The sequence below is a fragment of the Condylura cristata genome, unplaced genomic scaffold, assembly GCF_000260355.1.
Source record: "Condylura cristata isolate star-nosed mole 26May11 unplaced genomic scaffold, ConCri1.0 scaffold00005, whole genome shotgun sequence".
Classification (NCBI taxonomy): domain Eukaryota; kingdom Metazoa; phylum Chordata; class Mammalia; order Eulipotyphla; family Talpidae; genus Condylura; species Condylura cristata.
In genome coordinates, this window is record NW_004567106.1 from 22,729,714 (window position 1) to 22,754,337 (window position 24,624).

The window sequence follows — 24,624 nt, forward strand, 5'->3', positions numbered from 1 at the left end:
ACATACATACATATATATATATATATATATATATATATATTGTAATTTGTAGTTCTTTGTATAATTACTAACTTTTGGAATGATTTTAAGGGATGTGTATAAAGATCACATTTCAGATACTACTCTAAAAATAGAGGAATATTAAGAAATCTGAATTATTAAAGTTACTAGTAATAATTCAGGCAAGCTGGTGGTGAAAATACCCTGTGGTAATTGTAGTAAGTAGAGAACACATTTGGCTGATCACATGTTTATATAGCTTAAGTAAAAGAACTTTTTTAATTAATCAAATGTAATAGAATGTAGAGGTTAAACTTATGTCATACTTTTCCCCCAAAAATGTGTATGTAAACTTATGTTGAAATCCATTCAGAAAATCCTAATAGACATTTTAGTTTTCTCTTTCTTTTATATTTTCTTCTAACTGCCTGATAAAAAAAAAATATGTTCCTTTTCAGATGTTTGAAAATGATGATAAAAATACATTAAAGCATGATGCACAAATTTATTCCATGATATTTGTGATTTTGGGTGTTATTTGCTTTGTCAGTTATTTCATTCAGGTAAGCTTGTAATGAATTTAAAAAATGAACATAAATAATTTTATGCCATCCTTGCTATTTAAGTTAAAAATAATAACTGAATAATCAGATAAGATGTAAGTGGTTAAATACAGTAACTAAATATTATAAAGAAATAAAGAGATTAAAAATTAATGTAGATTTTGTTTTCCAGGGATTGTTTTATGGCAGAGCAGGGGAAATTTTAACCATGAGATTGAGACACTTGGCATTTAAGGCCATGTTATATCAAGTGAGTATTTAGTTGATTTTTTTTATTATTTAAATTGTGTTTTTAAATGTTGGAATGTTTTTTAGTTTTTCAAGAAATCTCTTGATAATTTTCCTTTAATCATTTAAGAGCATGTTTTTGTGTTCCAAGCAGCAAGAAATCTGGCATCAAAAATATATTTATTTCTAATCAAATAAAGTTCAAAATTGTGGTTTACAATATAACTTACAGAAAACAAGGATGTAGAGTCTACTCCTTGCTTCTTACATCTATTTTAATGTATAATTTCTACCATTTGAAAACCAAATTCAAACTAAAATGGAAAGCTAACACCTATAATATCTTGAGAAACAGACTTTATTTTTAATTATGTTTATTGAGGTAATTTTGATTGACACTACTATAAAAATTTTTAGGGGTTTGTAGATTCACACCTCTATAAACATATGCTATCATATCACACCTACCACCAAACCCTCAGTAATCCTCCATTGGTTCTCCTTCTGTTCCCCCCTTTTGTTCCTATTCCTCACCCTTAAGTAGCCTCAATTCGATAGTCAAATTTCATGGACTCATTTTGTTTTTATCAGTTCCTTTGCTTTTTTTTTACTTATGAGTGAAACCATCCAGTACTTTTCTTGAGAAACATATTTTGAAAGGAATAAATTCATTTCTCTAATTCTCATCCATATATACAACTTACTGTTATTTCATTCTAGACTTCATAAAGCAGCCAACCTCTCTACCCTCATCAGAAGAGTCCTGAATTCAGATAACATTCTAACTGCCAGGTTCAGCTTTTCACACACTTGGTCAGTGACACCTGTGAAATGACTAAAAATAGGTAGATCAGGTAGTAATCTTGAGAAGTGAGTCTTGGAAGCAACTGACAGAAATGTCTAAGATTGGCACCTCTAAAATTCCTCCAGGAGGCCAAGGTGTATTAGGTTACCCTGAAAGCCAGTAATCATTTGGAGCCCTTTGCCTGGAATTCTCCCACCAGAATGCACCATGCAGAAGCAAATAGCTTCCTGCTAGGGTTATTTCTTTTCAGAAATTGAGTTGTCATTCTACTCAAATTGTCAAAACCAATTTTTAAGTCTTGTAACTTTTAGGAGTAGTACTCAGAGGAGAACCAAATAACAAAACTCCTAGGCCTCTGGTCTTTTAGAACTACAAGATAAATTCTGCAAAGAATAAGGCAACTAAGAGCTTTCCCAAAGCAAGTTGGTGCCTGATGCCCTCTGCTCATACAGGTCCTATGTCCCATCTTTGCTCCACAATTGGAGACATTCTTTAACCTAGAAAAATGAAAATCTACTAAAAGGATTGTAAAATAATTTAATACCTGCACATCTCACTCATTTTGAGCTTTTAATTCAGTTTTTTTAATGAACACTTTATGTCCCTATTTCAACCATTTAATGAAATAATGTGGAATTTTAATTAACTAATTCTGTATTTCACAGTGGTACACAAGTTCTGCTCATTTTGGGTTTTTGTTTAATTTATGTTTTTCCATATACAAGGAAATTAATATTCAATTTCCAGGAATTACTGAAAATGTTCCCTGAACGTCTCATTGCTTTAAACAAAAGACAAAGTTTAAAGTATTCAAAAGACTACTTTCAATTTCTTCTTTGTTCACAGGAAGCTTTTGGTAATGGAGTCTCAATGTCATGAGCCAGTTTAACCAGTAGAATTGTTGTTAACCAAATATCCTGATCCTTAATACTAGATATCAGTCCTCTGCCTATGTAAACTACCAGGACAACAACATTTTCATACCAAGTAGCTTCTGCTGATAAGAATGGACCAATCTAGAAATAGAGCCATAGACTCTGATCCTTCAAAAAACATATACATACAAAGACTTGCACAGAAACCCTATGGTATTCATAAGGCATTCTTACATTCCCCCATAAATTCAACTGAACTTTTTACCTTACTTTTTTTTTGGCTTATTTTTGTTGTTGTTGTTTTAATATGAGGAAAAGAGTAAAACATTTGGCTTTTTCTTTATTAATAGATTTCCAACTTCATTTTTGTCTATAGTGAGAAAAACTGCTACACAGTTTTACCTTTTACTTTAGTTTTAGTCCTAAGATAAGACATTTTTTAAAGTGTAGAAAGCATGCTCAGACTTGCAATACTGTTTATTAATATTTTAAAATCTCATCTAAGTTAGAAGTATTTATAGAATCAGGTATGGTCTTATAATAAGTATAAAATCTATATTTTCTTTGATTACATAAAGTAGTCTAAAAGAATATTTTTATTGGAGCTGATTACAATGGTAATAAAATATACTGTTCATTGTGTTTCAGAAGTAAAAATGTATTTTACTTTATTTTTATTGAGGAAACAATTTAGAGCTGCACATGATTTAGGGTTCACAACTTTTCAGATGTATGTCACCACACCACACCTACCACTAATACATCCATTTTCCTCAACCATAATCCATTAGGTCCCCTTCTAACTCTGCTCTCTAGCCTCTGGCAGCTTCAGTTGTACAGTCAGATTTCGAGGATTGATTTTGGTTTATTTTGTATGCTTCATTGCTTTGTTTTTCAATATTCCACATACTAGTGAAAGTATCCATTGTTTGTCTTTGTCCTTCTGACTTATCCCACCTAATATCATCCCTTCCAGTTCCACCTATGTTGTTATAAGTGGCAACATTTCATCTTTTGTATAACAGTATTATTCCACTGTGTAAATACACTGCATCTACTTTATCCATTCTTTTGTCACTAGACACTTAGGTTTGCTTGCTTTCCTAACAAGGAACTTCTGAATCTTCCTTTCAACATTTTCTCTTTTTTTGGAAAAAAAAGTTGATCCCAACCTCTCTATTCTGCCATGTTGTGGGTCTAATAAATATATTTTTTTAAAGATTGATTTATTTATTCATACAGAACTGGGGTACAGGCCAGAGATGCAGAGGGTGGGAGAGCCACCAGAGACAGAGTGGGGAGCAGAACAGGCAGACTGTCGAACTACAGCTGAGGGGAGCAGCAGGTGGGTCAGGAGAGGTCTGCCGCACCCTGTGGTCACCTCCGGGGCAGGCGGGGATAGAACTCATGAGGAAGTGGCTTTAACTTCTTAGTGCTGTGCTTTAACCCGCTGTGCCACCAGGGAGGGCCCCAATAAATAGTTTTAAGCTATCTTTGAGATACAGCCTCCACATAGTCCTAACTCACAAGAAATATGTGAGTAAATAGAAATATTCAATAGCTAATAAAATGAAATCCAGACTCCTTAGGGTAAGAAATGCTAAGAGTACTGTCTTCATTAGCTATTGAAAATTAAATTGCTTATTATATTATCCTTTTATTGCTTATATTTCTTACCTGTTTCTTCAGGTTACGTGCTTCTTGTCTGCAGAGGTTTTACACAATGTCCAATTCTTTTAACATCTAGCAGTTAACATGAAGTGTCAGGAAAAGTAGTCTTGCCTATTTGGACCCTAAAGAGAATAAGACAGACATGTTTGTTTTGCTTTATTTTAGTTTTTTAACTTTATTTGATAATCATTGGCTACTTCTCACTCACATTGAGGTTTTCTAGATTTTTGAAAGTTGTGACAGGTACATAGGCAACCTGTGCATACAGCTTGTTTGGTGATTCTTCATCTTCATTGCATTTCCTGGACAACCATGCATGGAATAGAATAGGACATTCCTTATTCCTTTGGCCCAGACAGCTTTGTAGAGACAAGTGCTGGTGTAGACATCTGGAGTGCCCATTTCCTTCATTACATCTTCTCATCACCATTCTTTATAGGAGCCATTCAGCTAGCCCAAACATGAAAGGAGAAGATAGACTTATTATCATTACTAAGTTTAGTTAAAAATATTTGAAAATATTTCTCAATTGTGTTGTATGTTGCCTTACTTTTTAAATACAGTCAGTTTTTCACAAACTTCAAATTACTTAGTAGTTCAAAATGGCCATTTTTAACATTATTATAGAATTTGTAACCCAATAATGAGTCGAATTTGTAGATTTACATTCTTTTTACATTCTTCAGTTTGTATCTAAATATAGATCTTTGTGAAATAAAGAACAAAGGTCACCTGATCCACAGTATTTAGGAGAGGTAAGTACCTGTGAGTGCAAGGAAATGCCTACAAGTTACAGCAACAAAATCACAAGTCAAAGAAGAGTCTTTTTGAAAATCATGTGTTAATTTCTTTGTACCTAGGACATTTCCTGGTTTGATGATAAAGAAAACAGCACAGGAGCCTTGACAACAATACTAGCCACAGACATAGCACAAATTCAAGGAGTACGTATATTGCTTTTATTTTGAATGGTGTATAAGTGGTGTGCATGTGTGCATAGATATATCTGTCTGTATTTATATATGTGACCTATCCTGAAAAGACCCATATGCAAGAGAAGACCAGGGAAGTCTCATAGCTCACAGAGAACACCTAATGAAAGATAAAAGTGAACCTTTCATTTCTGGGTATGTTTAACCAAAAAGAAAGATTTCCATATGTAAAGATGATACCCAAAACTGAATTAGAGAAAAGAATTCTGAAGTAAATAGTACAAAAGGAAAAAAATAACAAAATGAAAGTACACTCTTGCAATTTAGATCTTTTAATATAATATGATGCATAAGGGAAAAAAAGAAAGTCATGATTTTCTGAATGACAGAAAAATCTTAGAAGTATTCTTCCTGTTTAGAAATACTGAAGTTATTAATTACAGCACTGTTACCAGAGCAACAAATTTTCAATTAAAATAGCACTTTCAAAATTGCATTTTCTTTTGGAGGCTATTTTGACAATACATAGCAACTATTTTGTAACTTTTCAAGACCTCTGTTCAGTACATACATCCATGCCTATATTCTATTACCAGAGAATAGGTTGGTTACACTTGTCAATATTTACATATTTCCATTTGGTTTGGAAAGCTAATTTTATGATATAGCAAGAACTCAAAGGGAAGAGGAGCAACATCTTCATCTTCATCTCTTCCTGAAACTCCGTAATTTTGAAGACAAGGCTCTAAATTTCATTAGACAGTATTTAAATTTTATAAAAAGATCAAGGAACTCAATTTTACTGGCATAAATGAGATAAATGATGGGTATATTTTCACTTAATAATCAAATAGCAAGCATAACACAGAAGAATAATCTGAATGGCAACATCTGTGTTTAGGAATTCCAAGGTTCACTACTACAAGCAGAAATATCAATCCTGATAAATCCATTTGAATTCCCATTCCACAGATCTTGCTGGCTTTTTTCTTTACCATACTAATGCTTTTCTCTTACTACCTATTATTCAAGTCTTTTAAGAATCCAGTAGAATCAGTATGATTACCAATATTTTATATGAAATTTCTTCTCTTTTAGAAAGTATTTTAACCCCAAAAGAGCAAGTTAGTACTGAAAGGTTGATATTGCTCTCTCTTAACATTCATTAGTTGGTTCTATTAAGTAGTGTTATCAAGAAAAACTAATGAGAATATTTATCAGCCCAGTTCCTTATTAGTATCTTGCTAATACCATTTAATCACTTGAAATTTTCTTGTTACAACTAGAAAACATTATTCATGTAATTACTCCTGGTCAATTCAAACCATATTAACTGAATGAGAAATAATATGTAAAGAATTAATGATTGAAAAACAGATTTTTAAAGTCACTGAATTTAAAAGTAAGTCAACCAAAGATAGCTAAGAATGAAGCTGTGTTTACTAATATGTAAATCACATAAACCTTTGCTTTATCATAAAAAGGTAGAGTCATATCTAACTTGCATAGATATGCTTTCTGTCAAGGAAGAATTATTTACCAATCCTATTTGTCCATTATCTTTTTTCACAAAGAAACTAGATTATAGCTGAATCAATAAATAATAATTTAAGTTCATACTTTGTATCTTATCAACCCAACTAAGCCATATTCCTTCTCAGTTTCCTCATCATGTAATGTCAGTTACATTTTACTAAATGTGTGATGGTAAATATTTATAACATAACTCCTTAAAAATAATCAACATTATTTCAATCCTTTTCTAATGACTTAAAATGTATTTCCCTGACTATTTTAGCAGCTCTGATACTGTTGAACACTATGAGAAAAACATACTTGTGAAATTAAAGTTATAGAGAAACATGATTCCTAAAATAGTTTATTGAATAACTGCCACTGTTTTAGCCTAAGGTAAAGGTTTATTACCTTACATCTGTCAGCAAACTATTTTCTTTGTACTGTGTGGCTTTATTAAATAAAGGTATAAAACCAGTTTTAGAATTCACAAAATTACAAGGTATTTTTTCTGTGTATTTTAGTACCCCTTTCATCAGCCAAAATTCGTGTATCATTTTTGTTCACAAGAACACCACAGTGTACACTTGATAAACACAGACAGATATTAGTTCCAGAAATTTTTCTCATCAGAACTAAAATTGTAGCATCTCATTAGAAATCATAAAAGTGTCACTCATTAATTCCAATATCCTATTGAGTCGACTATATAGAATCCAGATGTCATTACTGGGACAATGGATGACCTCGTTTTTTAGTTTAAATTCGGGGCAAAGGAAATGTACAAAGCAGTTTGACATTACTTGCAATTCATACAATGCTAGTAGCTTTCATAATAACTACCAAAAATAAGGTTGGATCATGATTACTATTTTGATTTATAATTTTAAATTCATTAGAAGACATTATCAGGTCTATAGCAAAGGCTAATATCCAAAGACGTTTAGCTTTTATTAATCATGTTTCAAGTTGATTGGTTCTTCTTGTAAAGAAAAAATTAAATCTCATCCTCAAACACAAAATACTACAGTAAAATTTTACTGCGGATAACCATCAAACTCTGTGTAGTAAGTCAAGATATTCAACTTCTATCTATCACAAAAGCAGAATTAAGATAGTTAAATCTGTAAGAGCTAGTGAACTTCACCATTGACAATATGACTCAGAAATGCATGATAAATTTAATTTTTCCCACAAAACAGTTGCTGGTGAATGATATAGTTAATAAGCTTTAAACATCATATGCTTCACAGACTTTAAATTTGCCTAACTAAACCTTTTCTTCTGGTCTACAAATGTTTTTCACCATTAGTTTTAATATATCTGAACAAATTATATTTAGTTTGTACTTAGTTTTTTCTCAACTTCTTTGAAAATGTTCTCACCTTTAGTTGTTCTACATAAACTATTCATACCAACTAATTTTCAGTCACTTCACTCAGCATTGGCTTCTCAAAAAAACTAACAACTGATAAGTACATTAACATATGTTAACTCCTGAAGAGCCAGGGAAACTACTCAAGATAATCTACTAGAGCTGTTAGAGCCTAGGGCCCTTCTGCACCCAATCAATGCCTTGTGAATCATGTTTTCCAACCTGTGTGGTGTGAACACACTGTGCCATCTCTTGACAGATGCATTGTTCAGCTGAGTACTCAAGGAAGATCCTTGCCAATACCCACATTTATCTTTATATATATCTCCTCTCTAGTGTTCTATGTTGCAAACTCTAGCTTCCAAGCACACCTCAGACTTTCAACTTTGTCTCCTCAACTGAGAGAGTCTATTGGGCTCCACCTCGGTTCATACTCCCTACACTGCAGCCTGAAAGCACTTTCAAGAAGTAGGCTGGGGCAGTTATAGGACTAACCTTGTTTGTTTTCTGTCCCTGCCCTTGGTTGCTTTAGGTCCAGTATCTTAAGACCACTGGCTATTGCATTGTGTCTATTTATTATCTATTTCAGATGAAAGGAAAATTCTATACCTATTATTTCCTGTTGGTCACTCTTAACTTCTACAATCACATATTGAGTTCCCTTCTATTTATTTTCTTGTACTAGCCATTCCTTGTTGTACACTTGAATTTTCCTATAAAGGTTGTGTTCAGCTTAATACCTTAGACATATATTCAAAAATAATTGTTATCAAAAGATAATGATTACTTTTGATTTCCAAAAGAAAAATGTACCTTTTGTACATTTTGCTGCAGAACCTAACAAAGTTTAAATTTTCCTTTGGTTCCTGTTCTAAAATCTTTCCATTGGTACATGGTTCCTTTAGGTCTTTAAAACCATCTTCCATTTTTTTTCAGTCCTTACAGTATTTTTGTGTTCTGTTAATCTTCCTGGAACAGGATAAAAAGATGTAGATTATTCTTCTCCTACCAACACCAGCAAAATGCAGGGTGTCTGACCCTGCCCTTGGTACACTGAATGAATAGTTCACTGTTGTGGTAGCTTTAACCAAAATGCCAATTAGAAAGGTGTTATTTTCAAGCAGTAAATTAGTGCAGAGTAGCTAGCCCAAGTTTATTGAGTGAACAAGGATGTGCAAGTGCATCTCATTTTATAGAAATTTTATGTTCCAAATACAAAGCTCAAATACAAGACTGACTCATCAAAACTCTGGCAAGTTTACACTTGGATGTTTTTGAAAATGTGCATAGGTGCTTAAACTAATTTTAAGTGACATTGAAATGTTTATCTATTATAGCTCTTTTAAGTATCTCTCTTTCTTAAACATTCTGCATGATTTTATAAATAAAAGCTATAATCCTCAGCATGCTTTCTGTCTTTTCCTATTTTCTGCCACTTGATTTTCTCTTGATTTATTGTCAAGAGCTGCAGTCTTTAAAGTTAACAGGATAAAAACAGAAGAAGGTGGGGCCCTCCTTGGTGGTGCAGCGGGTTAAAGCACAGCACTGAAAAAAAAAAAAAGCACAGCACTGAGAATCTAAAGCCACTTCTGCATGAGTTCGATTCCCGCCTGCCCCAGAGGAGATACACATGGTGTGGCAGACCTCTCCTGACCCATCCGCTGCTCCCCTCAGCAGTGAACTTCCTCAATCTGCCTGTTCTGCTCCCCGCTCTGTCTCTGGTGAATCCTCTCACCCTCCGCATCTCTGGCCTGTACCCCAGTCCTGTATGAATAAATAAATAAATCTTAAAAAAAAATAAACACAGAAGAAGGGAACTAAAAAAAGAAATACATCATGACCACCTAATAGGAAATATTTGAACATAAAAGAACAATTGCCCACCGGATGTATACTTTACTTTTAACAAGATAGGTATAATCTCAGTAACTGAGATCTGAAAAAGGAAAGGTCATTGGCTTCAAAATGGAAAATAAACTGCAAAGTCAAAATTAGTAAATGCATAAAACCTACAACACATAAAACATCAAGTAATTGATGTCAAATGATTTCTTTGTAATAGTTAGCTAACATAAATTTTGTATTAAAATAACAATGAATATCTTACTCATAAAGCTTGACAGTAATTTTTAGAAGTACTTCTAACTATTGCATAACAAAATATATAAAAGGTTGAAGTGGCTGTATGAGCATTTAATAATGGGACCTCCAACTAAACCAAGTGCATAAACTCCACAGCCCATCTATCCAGATAGCTAATCTGCATACCAGTAGCTCTGAAACTCTTGATGGGGGTAGGAAGAGAGGAACAAGTACTGTGTATTTACTTTGCTAGAACTACCATAACAACAGACTGGGTGACTTAAACAACAGGAATGTATTGACTCACAGTTCTAAAGATTAGAGGGCCAAGATCCACATGTGACAGAGATTGTTCTCATTCTAAGTTCTCTGTCCTTGACTTGTAATGATTTGCTTTAACTGCCACACGTGATGCTAAGTACTTGCAAGCTGTCATTTCACTGTACCTGTACCTCAGTGTGGATGTGAGCAAATCTTCCAAATTTTCTGTTCTTGTAAGAACACCAGTCATATTGGATGAAAACTCACCATAAAGACCTCATTTTAACTTAATTACCTCTTTAAATACGTTGTCTCCAAATACACCCACATTCTGAGTAAATGGAGGTGTCAAGAATTTAACATAGGAATTTTGGAAGGGGACATAATTCAGCCCACAATATACACCATCATTCATCTGTTATCTTTCAGCTCTTGAGACACACAGCAAAACTCAGTATTAAGTGCCAAATGACATTCCTATTTTAGCCTCAAGGTCTTAAGAGTTAGAGCATAATACACTAAGACACTTAAAATAGGATTTTTTCAGTATTAACAATTTTTGGTGTTTGCGGCTCTTACTTGGTTTTACTTTTTTGAAGTTTTCTTTGATAGTTCAATAAGAAACAATGGGGTGATTGTCAAATATAGTCTTAAAACTGAAACCACAAAAGTATTTTAGAAATAAGGTAAAATCTCTGGTGGGAGGAGAACTTCTTAATTGTTGTTATTTTTTAATGATGATGCTAATTTTAGGTTACTTTAGTGGAAATTGTTATAATCTTTAAAAAAGGAGTAATTTGATAGTAGCTTAAAAATATAAGTGTACCTACACTTTAACATATAATTATAATCTAGGAATTAAACATTAGGAAATAAGAGATGAGCACAAATATTTTATACAAAAGATATGCAGTGTATCTTTATTTTTTAAAGTGAAAAAAGTATCCTAAATATTTTTTAAGAAAACTTAGTAACCCAAGAAAAATCTGACAGTATGGACTGAAGGGATAAAAGCAGTATATAAAATAACCCACACACAATAATCCTAATCTGAATGTGCATATATGTTTATGTCTAGAAGAATGTAAATATTGATATTATTTAAACCTTTTTCAATGGTCGTGTTTTTATGATCAGATCAAAATCTATATTTTAAAATGTGACTTGATATTCTCGTTTGACTAGTATGTTCTAGGAACAAGGGCCACATTCTGTCATCCCAGTACTAAAGAAATTTAATACTTCAATTTATTATTTAAATATATATGCCTCACTGAAAGATGATCTATAAGACATATTCTTCTTTTTTTTTTTTTAAGATTTATTTATTTGTGCATACAGAACTGGGGTACAGGCCAGAGGCTCAGGGGCGGTGAGAGGCTTCACCAGAGACAGAGTGGGGAGCAGAACAGGCAGATCGACGAAGTACATTGCTGAGGGGAGCAGCGGGCGGGTCAGGAGAGGTCTGCCACACCATATGGTCACCTCCGGGACTGGCAGGAATCGATCTCATGCGGGAGCGGCTTTAGATTCTCAGTGCTGTGCTATAACCCGCTGAGCCACCAGGGAGGGCCCTATAAGACATATTCTTATAAAACAGTTACAAAGATGTTTATAAAGGAGATTTAGTAAATAATGATGTGTGCGCACACATGGAACAGTAAAAATGGAACCCCAAAGTTATAGAGACATGTAAATACCTGACAAATTATTTTTTTTAACATTTCTACTCTAATTTTTTCAGACTCGAAGCTACCTTATACCATGATGTCCCAGCTCCCTTTCTATCTTGATATTGCTCCTTAGATCCTTATTCAGTCAAGCAAAGTTAAAAGTACAAAAAAGAGAATACAAGATGGTGAATCCAAAATATACACTTTAATGAATATCCTTAGTCATTCAATTCACCACCAGGATGGTAAAAAGTGCCTGCTTCTCTTAACATAGGTGGAAGGGGCAGGGCTGGGTTTTGGAGCCCATACGGTGAGTTGAGACTCCAATATGAAGGCAGAAAATGTGGGGAAGCAGAACCAAAGGACAGGAGTAAGGTGTCCATGCAAGGGAGAGGTATGTACCATAAGAACAGATTGGCTTCGTATAGACAGATTATTTATACAAATCTGTTTTTAAAAAAACCAAGAAACATGCTTTTCACTGTTTAAGAAAGGGATAGCAAATACTGCAAAGGAGATAGCTGGAAATAATCCTGCTTTAAATTGAAATTGGAATAATTAACATGAACTTACAGACTTCAAGAAATATAGAGAAATAGATGTTGACTTCATTGTGTGCATACATCAAAATACACAGATTCCCAGTTCTGTATACTGACGTGCCATTAATAACTAGTAATGTGTAAAACTAACACCATATCTGAACTTCTAAAGAATATTCTCCACTAAAATGAAACAAGGTCCTTATAGAAATTATTGGTTTCAGGGGTCGGTTCTAGAAAATCTTTTTGTGTCAGAAAGTAAAAAAATACTCAACCATGGTAGAGACATGTAAAAATACAATAAAGTAAACTTGAAGGGACTTACACTGACTGCATCTCAGACAAATTGAATATCCAAATAAGCCAATTATAGTACATTACAAACCACGAAGAAAAAAGGAAAACATTAGTCCATAGTGAAGCAAATAAATTGAAAGCTTAATAAGGAATTGGATATTTACATAGCTTCAAAGTAACTACCCTCAAAACACTACATATAAAGGGGATTAAAAGCTTTATAGTAGAGAGAACCTAGAATGCACTCTCTTAATTAAGTAACTAAAATGAACAGCACCAGGAACAATCATATGTGTGTTACCTGATAGTATGCAACACAGCATCTTTACTGTGGGATTCCTGCCAAAGATGCATAATCTGAATCTAATCATGAGCAAATGTCAAATGAGTTAAAATTGAGAGACATCCTATCAAATAACTAATCAGTAATCTTCCCCCAAAAAGTCAAGGTCACAAAAGTCAAGGAAATAAAGAACTGTTCCAAATTGACGAGAGACGAACAACTGAATGGAGTGTGTGATCCTGAATTAAATACTCTTTTGCTATGATAGACATTATTGAGATAATTGACAAGATTTGAATTACAACTAAGTATAGAAGCCAAATATTTGATTATGAGAGCAATGTTTGTAAGAAATCACCCTTAAGTATGCAGTGATGACAGGGCTTCAGGTCAGACACTTACTCCCTCTAGTTGGAGGAAACAAAGAGAGTTCATATCCTCAGGTTACTAAATGTTTGACTGTGGTCAAGTTATGTTGTCTCTCTGTCACTGTTTCCTCTTCTGTTTTACAGGACTAATGTATTTTATCATTGTTAATGGAAGATAAAGCACTTATTTGATCCTCAGTAGATATCTATTTTTTGAATGGCCTTATATTTTAGCAACACTCTCATATTAATCAAGATAAAAGTACCCCTTTAAGTAGGTGGCATTTAATTTCAAATAGTTGGTGTCAGCCTTGCTTCTATACAGTTGTCTACGGTGTCCCTCTAAACTAATTGGACTTCTCAATATTGAACATGACAAAAAAATTGTAATAACTCATTAGCAGAGGGTTGAAAATATATGTGTAATATTTAAACTCTAAGTATAAATTCAAAGTAAAAATTTAAGTATAAATACTAAAATAGGGCCCTGCCTGGTGGTGCAGCAGGTTAAAGCACAGCACTAAGAAGCTGATGCCACTTCCGCATGATTTCAATCCCCACCTGCCCCGGAGGTGACCCACATGGCATGGCAGACCTCTCCTGACTTGCCCGCTGCTCCCCTCAGCAGTGTACTTCCCCACCTGCCTATTCTGTTCCCCACTCTGTCTCTGGTGAATCCTCTCACCACCCCTGTACCTCTGGCCTGTACTCAAGTTCTGTCTGCATAAATAAATAAATCTTTAAATTAAAAAAAAAATCCTAAAATAGCAACTATAGTAGGTATTCTTGAAATTTTTTTAAATTAGCTAACTTTGGGCTCTCCCTGGTGGCACAATGGGTTAGAACGCAGCACTTCAAAGTGGCTGCAACTGCTTCAGTACAAGTTCGATGCAAGTTCAGTACAAGTGCAGTACAAGTTCAATCCCCCGCCCAGAGGTGATACACATGGTGTGGCAGACCTCTACTGACCTGCCTGCTGTTCCCTTCAGCAGTGTACTGAATCATCAGTAGGCCTGTTCTGCTCCCCACTCTGTCTCTGGTGAAGCCTCTCACCACCTCTGCACCTCTGGCTTATACCCCAATTTCGTATGAATAAGTAATCTTTTAAAAAAAGCTAACTTTTCCCCCAAAATGTCTCTGATTGACCCTCCCTGGTGGCGCAGTGGGTTAAAGCACAGCACTAAGAAGCTTAAGCCACTTCCACATGAGCTCGATTCCCGCCTGCCCCGGAGGAGATCCACATGGCGTGCAAACATCTCCTGGCCCGCCCGCTGCTCCCCTCAGCAGTGTGCTTCATAGATCTGCCTGCTCTGCTCCCTGCTCTGTCTCTGGTGAATCTTCTCACCCTCCGCATCTCTGGCCTGTACCCCAGTTCTGTATGAATAAATAAATCTTTAAAAAAAAATCTTCTCTGATTACAGGCAACAGGTTCAAGGATTGGTGTCTTAACACAAAATGCAACTAACATGGGACTGTCAGTTATCATTTCCTTCATATATGGATGGGAGATGACACTCCTGATTCTAAGTATTGCTCCAGTACTTGCACTGACAGGAATGATTGAAACTGCAGCAATGACTGGATTTGCCAACAAGGATAAACAAGAATTTCAGCGTGCTGGAAAGGTAAAGTAAAGCCCATTCTTAACATTTCAACATCTTAAGAGAAAACCAGAGCTCCCATCTTTATGATATTTTAACCACATTTCTTAGAAACTGCAAAATGGACTATACATATTATATAAGCCAGTTTAGGTTGGAGTGTTTCTGTGTTACAGATATGTGGTGTATAATTTAAAACATGGAGTCACAGTTAAGTTGTATTAAGACTCATTTAATCTAAGTTCGAACTTAGATTCTATCACTGACAAATGTGTGATATAAGCAACTTAACATCAACCCTGTGGAACCTCAGTTTAGTCCTAGGTAAAGAACTAAAGATTTTTTTAGTACACAAAACATTTACTATTATAATATATGACACTTTGAATACTGTTTGAAAGACAATAAGCACACAGTAATGCCAGTTGTTCTACTGTTAGCACATCATATGTGAATTTGATGCCATCATGATTCCCAATTCTCTTATTGTTATATGATTAAATTTTCCTGAACAATTCTGGGTATTCTACTTTTTTTTTCCCCAAAACAAGCATAAAATATAATAGTTACTGAACACAAGGCAATGGGCTTAATATTTATCGTCCCTAAAACAAAATTTTACCTATAAGGACCATTTTTATATTTATTAAAATGAAAGTTGTATTTAATTACCTGGAAAAATGTTTTGATACAATTGAGTTTCTCAGAATCAATCAAATTCATACAAGTAATCATTCTATTGGAGACTTAGAGAATCATAAGCACTGCAAGATCATAACATCTAAGAGCTGAAAGTGATGTTATTTGATGTAAAAACATACCCAACATTGGAATCCCTGTATAGCACCCTATAGATGAGTATACAGCCATCTTCTACACACTCCTTCCCTATAGTCTCAGTCAGTGCATTACTTTCCAGATTGTCTACCCTTGGAAGCCCTTGAATGACATGCAGTTTTTGTGTTGCTTTGTTTTGTGGCCTTCTATCTTATTCTTCTTGATTTTCATCTTGGTAGAAATCCAAAGTCCATTTTCCTGACAGCCTTTCAGAAGCTGTGTCATGTAAATGAGCTTTATACAAGGCATTCATCCCCTGGTTTTTAAGTCACCCCTCTGATGATACAATTTCAAAATCTTTACTACATTGGTGAACATTCTCTGAACATGAAAATTATTTTAATAGCATTTATGGCCAGCATCAGTGGCTATCACAGTTGATATATTATAATCGCCTTGGATACTCATGAATCATTTGATACTCAAGTGACTGACTCATAGAAGTCTAGTTTTTATGCCTCTTGGACCTTCCCAATTTCTTGCCCTATTGAAGGATAGAACAATATAGAGAGTGAACTACATAGCATGTATTTGCCTTACTGACAGTGAATAGCTTTTTAGTCTTCCCTGTTTGTAAAATATCACAAATTCCAGATTAACCAGATCCTAATTATTTATTTTCATTTTTCTTATTTTTTATATCGTGGGTTTTAGTTGTATATGTGCCCTTTTAACATTTTTTGGGATATCTTTAGAGTAGCTTCAAGCTATATAATCAGTAGCTCCCACTGAACAGGCAATTTGAGTCATCTCCCTGCAATTTTTAATCCATCAGCCAACCAAACACCAACTTAGAATGTGGACCAATAAAACATATGATTTTTCTTGGGTTGCACATTAGATTGGGAAAATAGTCTATTTTCTTTCTCAGACTTAATATGGCCATATTAGTAAAATAAATTAAAATAAATATTCTCAGTCTTTCCCCATTGTGAATAATAATTACAAAGATATTTTTATTTGTCTTTTTCCTCAAGGTTTCAGAATCTTTTTTTTTTTTTCCTTATTGAGATCACATTAGTTTACAACACTATACATGATCCAGGGGAATAGGTTCACACCTCTTTAGATGTATGTTACCATCCCAGCCCCACCATGAAAGCACCCATAGTCCTTTACCCTAGGCCACTGTATCCTATCCTTCCTTTTTCTCTACCCTCACCCTCTCTCCCTCTGTAGAAGCCTTAATTTAGTTTCAGAATACTTATCCATGTTCTCTGTAAACCACAGATATTACAAATGGAGGTTTCTTTGTGTTCATTTTGAAAACTAAGGAGAATTCTGACTATCTCAACATCAAAATATAGAGATAACCCAGGTGTCCTGACCACTGTCTCTAATCCAATTCTCCTTTACATAATGCTGAAAGTCTGCCTAGGTCCTGCTCTGCACTATCATGTTCTGTGGAATAGAAAGTGAAAAACAGAAAGTATCTCTTTCAAATCAATAGATAGTCTCATGTTCAGTAGTTGTTCCAAGCAAGTCTCCTTTTTGAACCCCATGTTATTGCTCATTCTTTTTGAAAACTACATGAGAAGCCTTAATCCTATTTGAATTAAATATATAGTTAAGTTATAGATATCAAAATGATAAATAACTACATCATATAAAAAAAATTTGTAGCCACATGCATTGTTTCTATATTGGGATGTCCCTGAGCCCTTTCAGTTGCTATTTGCATTTGGTACTAGAACTATATATTTTATTTGATACTCATTGAATTATCTCATAATTATCACATTTATATGATTGCCTATGTACATAATGCTTATTTATGTTTGATTTATTTGCCTGTAGAACCAGTTTTTTTTTTTAAGATTTATTTATTTATGCATACAGAACTTGTGTACAGGCCAGATGTGTTGCAGGGGTTGAGGGACTTCACCAGAAACAGAGTGGGGAGTAGAACAGGCAGATAGACTGAAATACACTACTGAGGGGAGAAGTGGGCGGGTCAGGAGAAGTCTGCCACGCCATGTGGGTCACCTCCCTGGCCTGGGATCCAACTCAGCTGCAATAGCTGTGGATAGCTTCTTAATGCTGTGCTTTAGCCTGTTGAGCCACCAGGGAGGGCCCTATAGAACCAGTTTAAATTGAAATGCAGTAAAGACTTGAAGGGTGCTAAATGTAGATGAAAAGACTAAATAAATCTTTTCAAAAGAAATATTCCTTGACCTTATTATCCTGAAATGTTATTTTCCTGACTTATTTTGAGAAAGATAAAGGAAAACTGATTAACCTGATGTACTTACTATGGCCCCAGTTATATCTAGAACTCATAATCAGGAAAAACTTACCCATTACTAATTTTATTTCTAAGTTTTATTGTCCTATTTTACAAGATAGCAATTGAAACTGTGGAGAATATACGGACTATAGTGTCATTAACAAGAGAAAAAGCCTTTGAACAAACATATGAAGAAACTCTTCAGACTCAGCACAGGTAATTTTAGATTCATTCCAAATCCATTATCATTTGTTCAAAAAAGGCAGTGTTTGTGAATATCTCTTATGGTTTATCCTAGAATTTGCTCTAGGATCTTTCCTGATAATGGCATATTGTATTTTCTCATATGACTTCACCAAAAGAAGAGGAATCAAAGGCAAACATGGTTATAATAAGTGTTATAAACCTCCCACATTACCATGTGCTGTCCATTGCCACGTATTGTTCATTACCAAATGTACACCTTTATTTTAATATTCCTAAAACAAGATTAAGACAACATATTCAAGAAAAATACAAGAATACTCAGTCCCTTATTGTGAATCCTTCAAAGAGTTCACATTTTAAAACAACAAAACAACATATACATAATAATGTGATCACCCCTTTTAATTTTAAACTAGTGTTGCTTATCACATTTACTTAGTAATGCCCTTTGTAGTCCTTTATCAGAGAGATAGCTTTGTGCTCTTTTCTATTCATGCTTGTGCTTGGTACCACCCTTTCATTTCACTATTTATTCTGTTAGTATGAGATTAAGGTAGAAAATATGTCTCAATACTTCTTTAACTCCTTTCTCACTTTGGCAACTCACTTGAAAGTAAACAGAAGAAATTTTACACTAAAATATAAAATACATAGTTAAAGAGGAAATTGGTGCTTTTTTGTTTCTCTATGATAATTTTCAGTAATTTTTAAAAATCACTTTTTCTTTAATTTTTAGAAAAACATGCATCCCCTAAAAAAAATTTCTGTGCTATATTCATTATACTAGACTTGCTAAAATGACTTTCCTATACTTCTTTCCCATTATTTAGTAAATTTTATGTATTTCAGAAATACTTTGAAGAAAGCACAGATCATTGGAGGCTGTTATGCAATCAGCCATGCCTTTGTATACTTTGCCTATGCAGCAGGATTCCGGTTTGGAGCCTATTTAATTCAAGCTGGACGAATGACCCCGGAGGGCATGTTCATGTAAGCTGCATAAATATACAGATACTTCAACCAAAAAGTTAATAGTAACTTTGTCATTTAAATCACATGTGTTAAAAAGACATGCTTGGAAATATTTTTCTTTATTATTTAACATCAAGCTGGTAAAATACTAATACTGATATAACATAAATAATCTGAATTAAATTCTAAAATAAACTGTTCCCTGCTTTGGTTTATTCAAATAAGGAAATAGGGAGATAAAAATCCATTCCTTCAAGAATTTCTGAGGCTTAGTGGAATTCCCAGAGTGGAGATGGCTTTATCAGTTATGATTGTAAAATCAGTGAGGTTCAGTTCTTTTTAAGCAGATACTCCAGAAGAAACACATATAAATGATTTTTAGAAAAGTCATACTCAAAATGGATCATGGCATCACTGTTGCTGCCTCTTCCCAATATATTTGTTGGAATACCTTCTTTAGAATTTGTTCACATAGTTATGAATTTCTACCTAAATTCATCTTCTCAAATTAGAAAAATTAGTTCTGATTGTTAATCCCGAGCTTCTTAAACTTCTTTAAGATATCAGACGTGTTATAAAGCTATGTCATAATGTCATTGTTAAACATTTAGAACTAGAGAAATCAAAAAAGAATTTGACTCCAGAAAGCAACCATATATTCATTCATTTATTTTAACAAGCCCACCAAAGCATACACCTCAAAGCAAAGACCGACCTCTTCAAAATAATGACCTTAAGAGTACCAACAATAGGGCCCTCCCTGGTGGCACAGCGGGTTAAAGCACTGCACTGAGAAACTAAAGCCACGTCCGCACTAAAGCCACCTCCACATGAGTTCGATTCCCGCCTGCCCCGAAGGCGACCACATGGTGAGGCAGACCTCTCCAGACACGCCCGCTGCTCCCCTCAGCAGTGTACTTCGTCGATCAGCCTGTTCTGCTCCCCACTCTGTCTCTGGTGAATCCTCTCACCCTCTGCATCTCTGGCCTGTACCCCAGTTCTGTACGAATAAATAAATCTTTAAAAAAAAAAAAAGAGTACCAACAATATTGCCACTTGGCAAAGTATACTGGGAGTGCCTCTTTGGGATTTGGCTTCCAGGACAGTGTCATATTCTCATAATTTCCTCCTTGGTGTCACATATTTGTGCTTTGAGGATATACTTGGTTTGAAGAAATGACCAAAATTCACTTGAAGTCAAATAATTTCAGAGTAACTTGGAATAATTTTTATATTTATGTGACTATGTGTGTATGTATATACTTATCACACATTAACTTGGTTCCCAGGAAGTTTCTTTGCTAGGCACTCAGAAGAAAATAGTTCCCCTTTTATCAGCCCGGTATTTCTGAATCTAACCTGATTCTAAGGGCATTCAGTGGTTTCTAGGAAACATTTCCTTGTAGAATGAAATGTCTGCTTAAAATTTTTATAGAAATTACAGGCTTTCTGTTCTACTACAGAGAGTGGGTATGTCCTCCCACCCTCTAAAACAGTGCATGGTATTGCTTATGTGAATATATAAACCACAGTGTAGCCTTGGATTTATTTCTTTCTGATTATACAACTAATTATTCAGATAGGTTAACAAGCAACTAAATGTAGAATCATGTAAGTTAATTTATTGAGCTCACAACCTGCACAAAATTACTTTTTCTCTTGATTCTAATGTAATACAGGCTATTCTAAGTTTAAAAGTAAGTTCAATTCCAGTAGTTTGCATGCAAGCCAATTGTTTGAAAATCAGAACATGTTTTCCTATTGCCATAAACTTTTTGCCAACATCTTTAAATCCCCAGGTTTTAAAGGGGATCCCATTCTTTCAGTAGAATTGGTATTTGATATTAATAGGGAACAAGACTATTAAATACACTTATACCAATGTGGGTTATCTGATGGTTGATCAGTCCATACAGAAAGTTTTTCATTTTTAAAAGCAATTGTAGTCCAAGTGAATTTTTAATGAGTTTACCTGAAGATGGTATAAAAAAAATAATCAAGAAAGAACCACCTCATCTTTCCAACACCAAATTTTATAAGTGTAGCACATTGTCCACCATGTCTGCCCCTCAGTGGAAAAACAAAATTTTCTCATCTATGATGGCTTCCTTTGCTTCTCTCATCACATTGGTTTCTCTAAATCTGTTATTTCTTTTCTTTATGACCACTTCTCTTAAAAAGAGAGAAATCTCCTGTGACCCTAAATCCTTTTCTACCTAATTCCAATATCTCTTCCTCCTCTATAGGAAAACAGATTCCAAAGAATTACCTGTATTTGTTCTTTAGACCTTCTTATCTCCAGTCTCTACTAAACTCATTCCAGTAAAGCCTTATCCCCTATCACACCACTATCAAGGATAAGCTGATCCCTTTCTTGCCCACCCATACAGTCTTCCAGTGCTCAGTTCTCCAGTATCACTTGACTTGACCTCTCCTTCCTAAGACACACATTTTCTTCTATAGACTTTCTTCTTTATTATTGGTTCCTCTTCCTCTATTTCCTTTACTGGCTAGTTTTTCTATCAGGCCCATGTACTAGACATTTCTTCATCTACATAGATGATTTTAAATATTACCTGTATCCTTATAACTCCCTACTGGGTATTTCCAACTTTGGTCCCACTTCTGAACACCATATACTTATCCAGCTGTCTGCTGGACTTTCCACTTGAGTGTTTAATAATATCTTAATAATCCAAATCAAAATAAGATTTTTTTTTCTCCCTGAAATGTCTCCTCCTCAATACCTCTTCATCTTAGTAAACAGTACTACTGTCTATACAGTTACTCCACCCAAAAATCTAGAAGTCTTCTGTGCCTTTCCTGCCACATAAAACATCAAGTCCAAAACACTGTTCACCTTCTACATCCATATTACCCTCTTCCATATGGAAGAACAATACAGACACCTCTCTAAGACAGAGCCATTCATATCACTTTTGTTTGAGGTTCATTTAATCTGACAACAGACTCAGTAAGGCTGTCTGTACTCTTTACATATGGACAAAGGAGAGGGTCTCTGAGAAATATGAGCACAGGGCTGTGAAAATATGAATAGATGAAATCTGCTTTCAACATCAAATCTCTGTCACTCCTAGAGTCCCCCAACAAACATGAATATGTCACAATATCCCTTTAAGTATACTAACTTACACCTGAGTACTCTGCCTTCCAGAATCCAAGGTGACAGACAGATTTCTATCTAATCAATGAATTAAATGTAAGAGGTTTACAAAGAAAACTTTCTTCTACTAAAACCCTCCTTAGGCCTTCTAGAAAAGATCTTTGTGACATTCTCTAAGTCAATGATTTCCCAACTAAACCATCAAAGAGCTGGTTAAAACTGTAGATACCCAGAGGTCACCTAGAGAATCTAACTAGGAGATTTAGAGATCTGGTATAGAGCCAGCAACCTGCATTTTTTTTTTAATTTATTTATGTATACAGAACTGGGTACAGGCCAGAGGTGCAGGGGCAGTGAGAGATTTCACCAGAGAGAGTGGGGAGCAGAACAGGTAGATCCACGAAGTACACTGCTGAGGGGAGCAGTGGGCGAGTCAGGAGAGGTCTGCCACACCAAGAGGATCACCTCCGGGGCAGGGGTCAAACCCACACCAAAGTGGCTGTGGCCAGCCTGCAGGAGGGCCCGCATTTTTTTTTTTCCAAATAGATTAGCTGTAGCACAGATGGAGAATTGCACATTAAGAAAGTTGAACATAGGGAAAGAATCTCAGACTGCTCTCTCTAGCTTTTTAAAACCCTAGGGTTTTCTTTTGACCTCTACCAGAAACCTTCCTAGCATTATATCAAAATTGGAGAAGTCATAATACTTTATTGTTAAAAATAAACCAGTTTTACTTACCCTAATAAAATGTGAACATATTCATGATTTACAACTACAGGGATGGATAAGCACTCTCTTTCAAAAATGACAGTGCACTTTAGAAAGGGAATTTTAACAGCAGAATTCTTTGATGTTCTCATAGTATTTGTTAATCATCAAGGTCACTATAAGTCTCAGCTTTTTCTCTAAAAGCAAAAGGCAACATGCATTTCTTATGGTAGAAACTCTCTATCCATCTGTTATTGTAAAACTGTCTCAGAAATGGGCACTCTAAAAAGGGCAATAACATTTTCACTCCGCAGCCTTTAAATCAGTACATATTTAGAAGATCTCTTGTTTAGATTTTCATACACATATTTGGGATAAAACACTCCCCTCTGCCTGTTAAACTAGCAATTCTAGGGTTTTTACTTTACTGTCAAAGCAGAGACTTAAGAAATACAACATAAGTTATCTTCCCCTGTCTTATTTTGCATTAGTGCCTCTAAGTAAGTTCCTAACTGATTTTCCTTTTTGCAAAATAGTCAGAAACCTATGGAGGTTCTACAACTCTCCATACCTTTCCTTCAGAACTCCTTCATCACTCCTTCTTCTTTGCTATACATATAAGCAGGAAGCTAAGTAGAGCAAATAGATAAAAGAGAGTCAAGGCCTGACAGTCTTCAGTGCAGTAATAATAAGCTCCAGCTTTGAAGATTGCCCATAAAACTAGGGCAGGCAGTTCTGTTTATAGCCTAGTCCTCCAAAAATCCAAAGGCAGATTCTGAGAGGAAATAATAACTGGACTTTTAATATTAAATGTCATTATTGGCCAAAATAGCAAGGTAGGCAGGTTTTCAATGAATCTTACTAGTTTGTTGAGACCTTGAAATATCAAGGGATAGAAAGAAGCAAGCTAGACTTCCATTGCCATCTTTGCTCTAATAGGCTACGCAGCCATGGGAGAACTGTATGTCATCATTAAATTAAAAAAGCAACATTTTGCCCAAACAAAGAAAACAGGAAAGTCTTTTTTCAGATTCACTATTAAGGCAGCCACCCAGATTCTTCCTGGCCCCTCCCCCAGAGCTCATCCAGAAGAAGGGAATCAGATAAGGACACCAGCTAGAGAGAACAATGAGTGAAGGAGACCAATAACCATTAAAGGAGGCAAATCAGGGGAGATTTGATATCTAGGGCCCTCTGAAGGATGTAAGATGGGAAACATTTGACAAACCTCAAAATTCTGGGAGAAACAATGCAGGCCAGCTGTCCATGGCAGTAACAGGGGAAAACACACTGAGCAAGTTCCAGCCCCATGGCTTATACCTATGTGAACCTGGGCATATTGCTTAATTTTTGTAAGCTGGAGTTTCCCCATTTGTTAAAAAGCGGTAGGAACTCCTGACCTACTTATCTCCTAGGTGGTATCATATTTATGAAGACATTCTATAAGTCCCAAATTACCAAATACATGTATGTTGTAT

The 24,624-nt window shown here is 34.9% G+C and overlaps 1 protein-coding gene across 1 annotated transcript in view; it reads left to right on the top strand.

Moving 5' to 3' along the window:
- ABCB5 (ATP-binding cassette, sub-family B (MDR/TAP), member 5) overlaps positions 1-24,624 on the top strand; it is an 84,807-nt gene that overhangs the window by 46,952 nt on the left and 13,231 nt on the right. The window contains exons 16-21 of the mRNA XM_004677126.1: positions 459-563; positions 736-813; positions 5,003-5,086; positions 14,892-15,095; positions 18,251-18,351; positions 19,192-19,332. Of these exons, the coding sequence (XP_004677183.1) occupies positions 459-563; positions 736-813; positions 5,003-5,086; positions 14,892-15,095; positions 18,251-18,351; positions 19,192-19,332 (713 nt within the window). The remainder of the gene's footprint in view (positions 1-458; positions 564-735; positions 814-5,002; positions 5,087-14,891; positions 15,096-18,250; positions 18,352-19,191; positions 19,333-24,624) is intronic.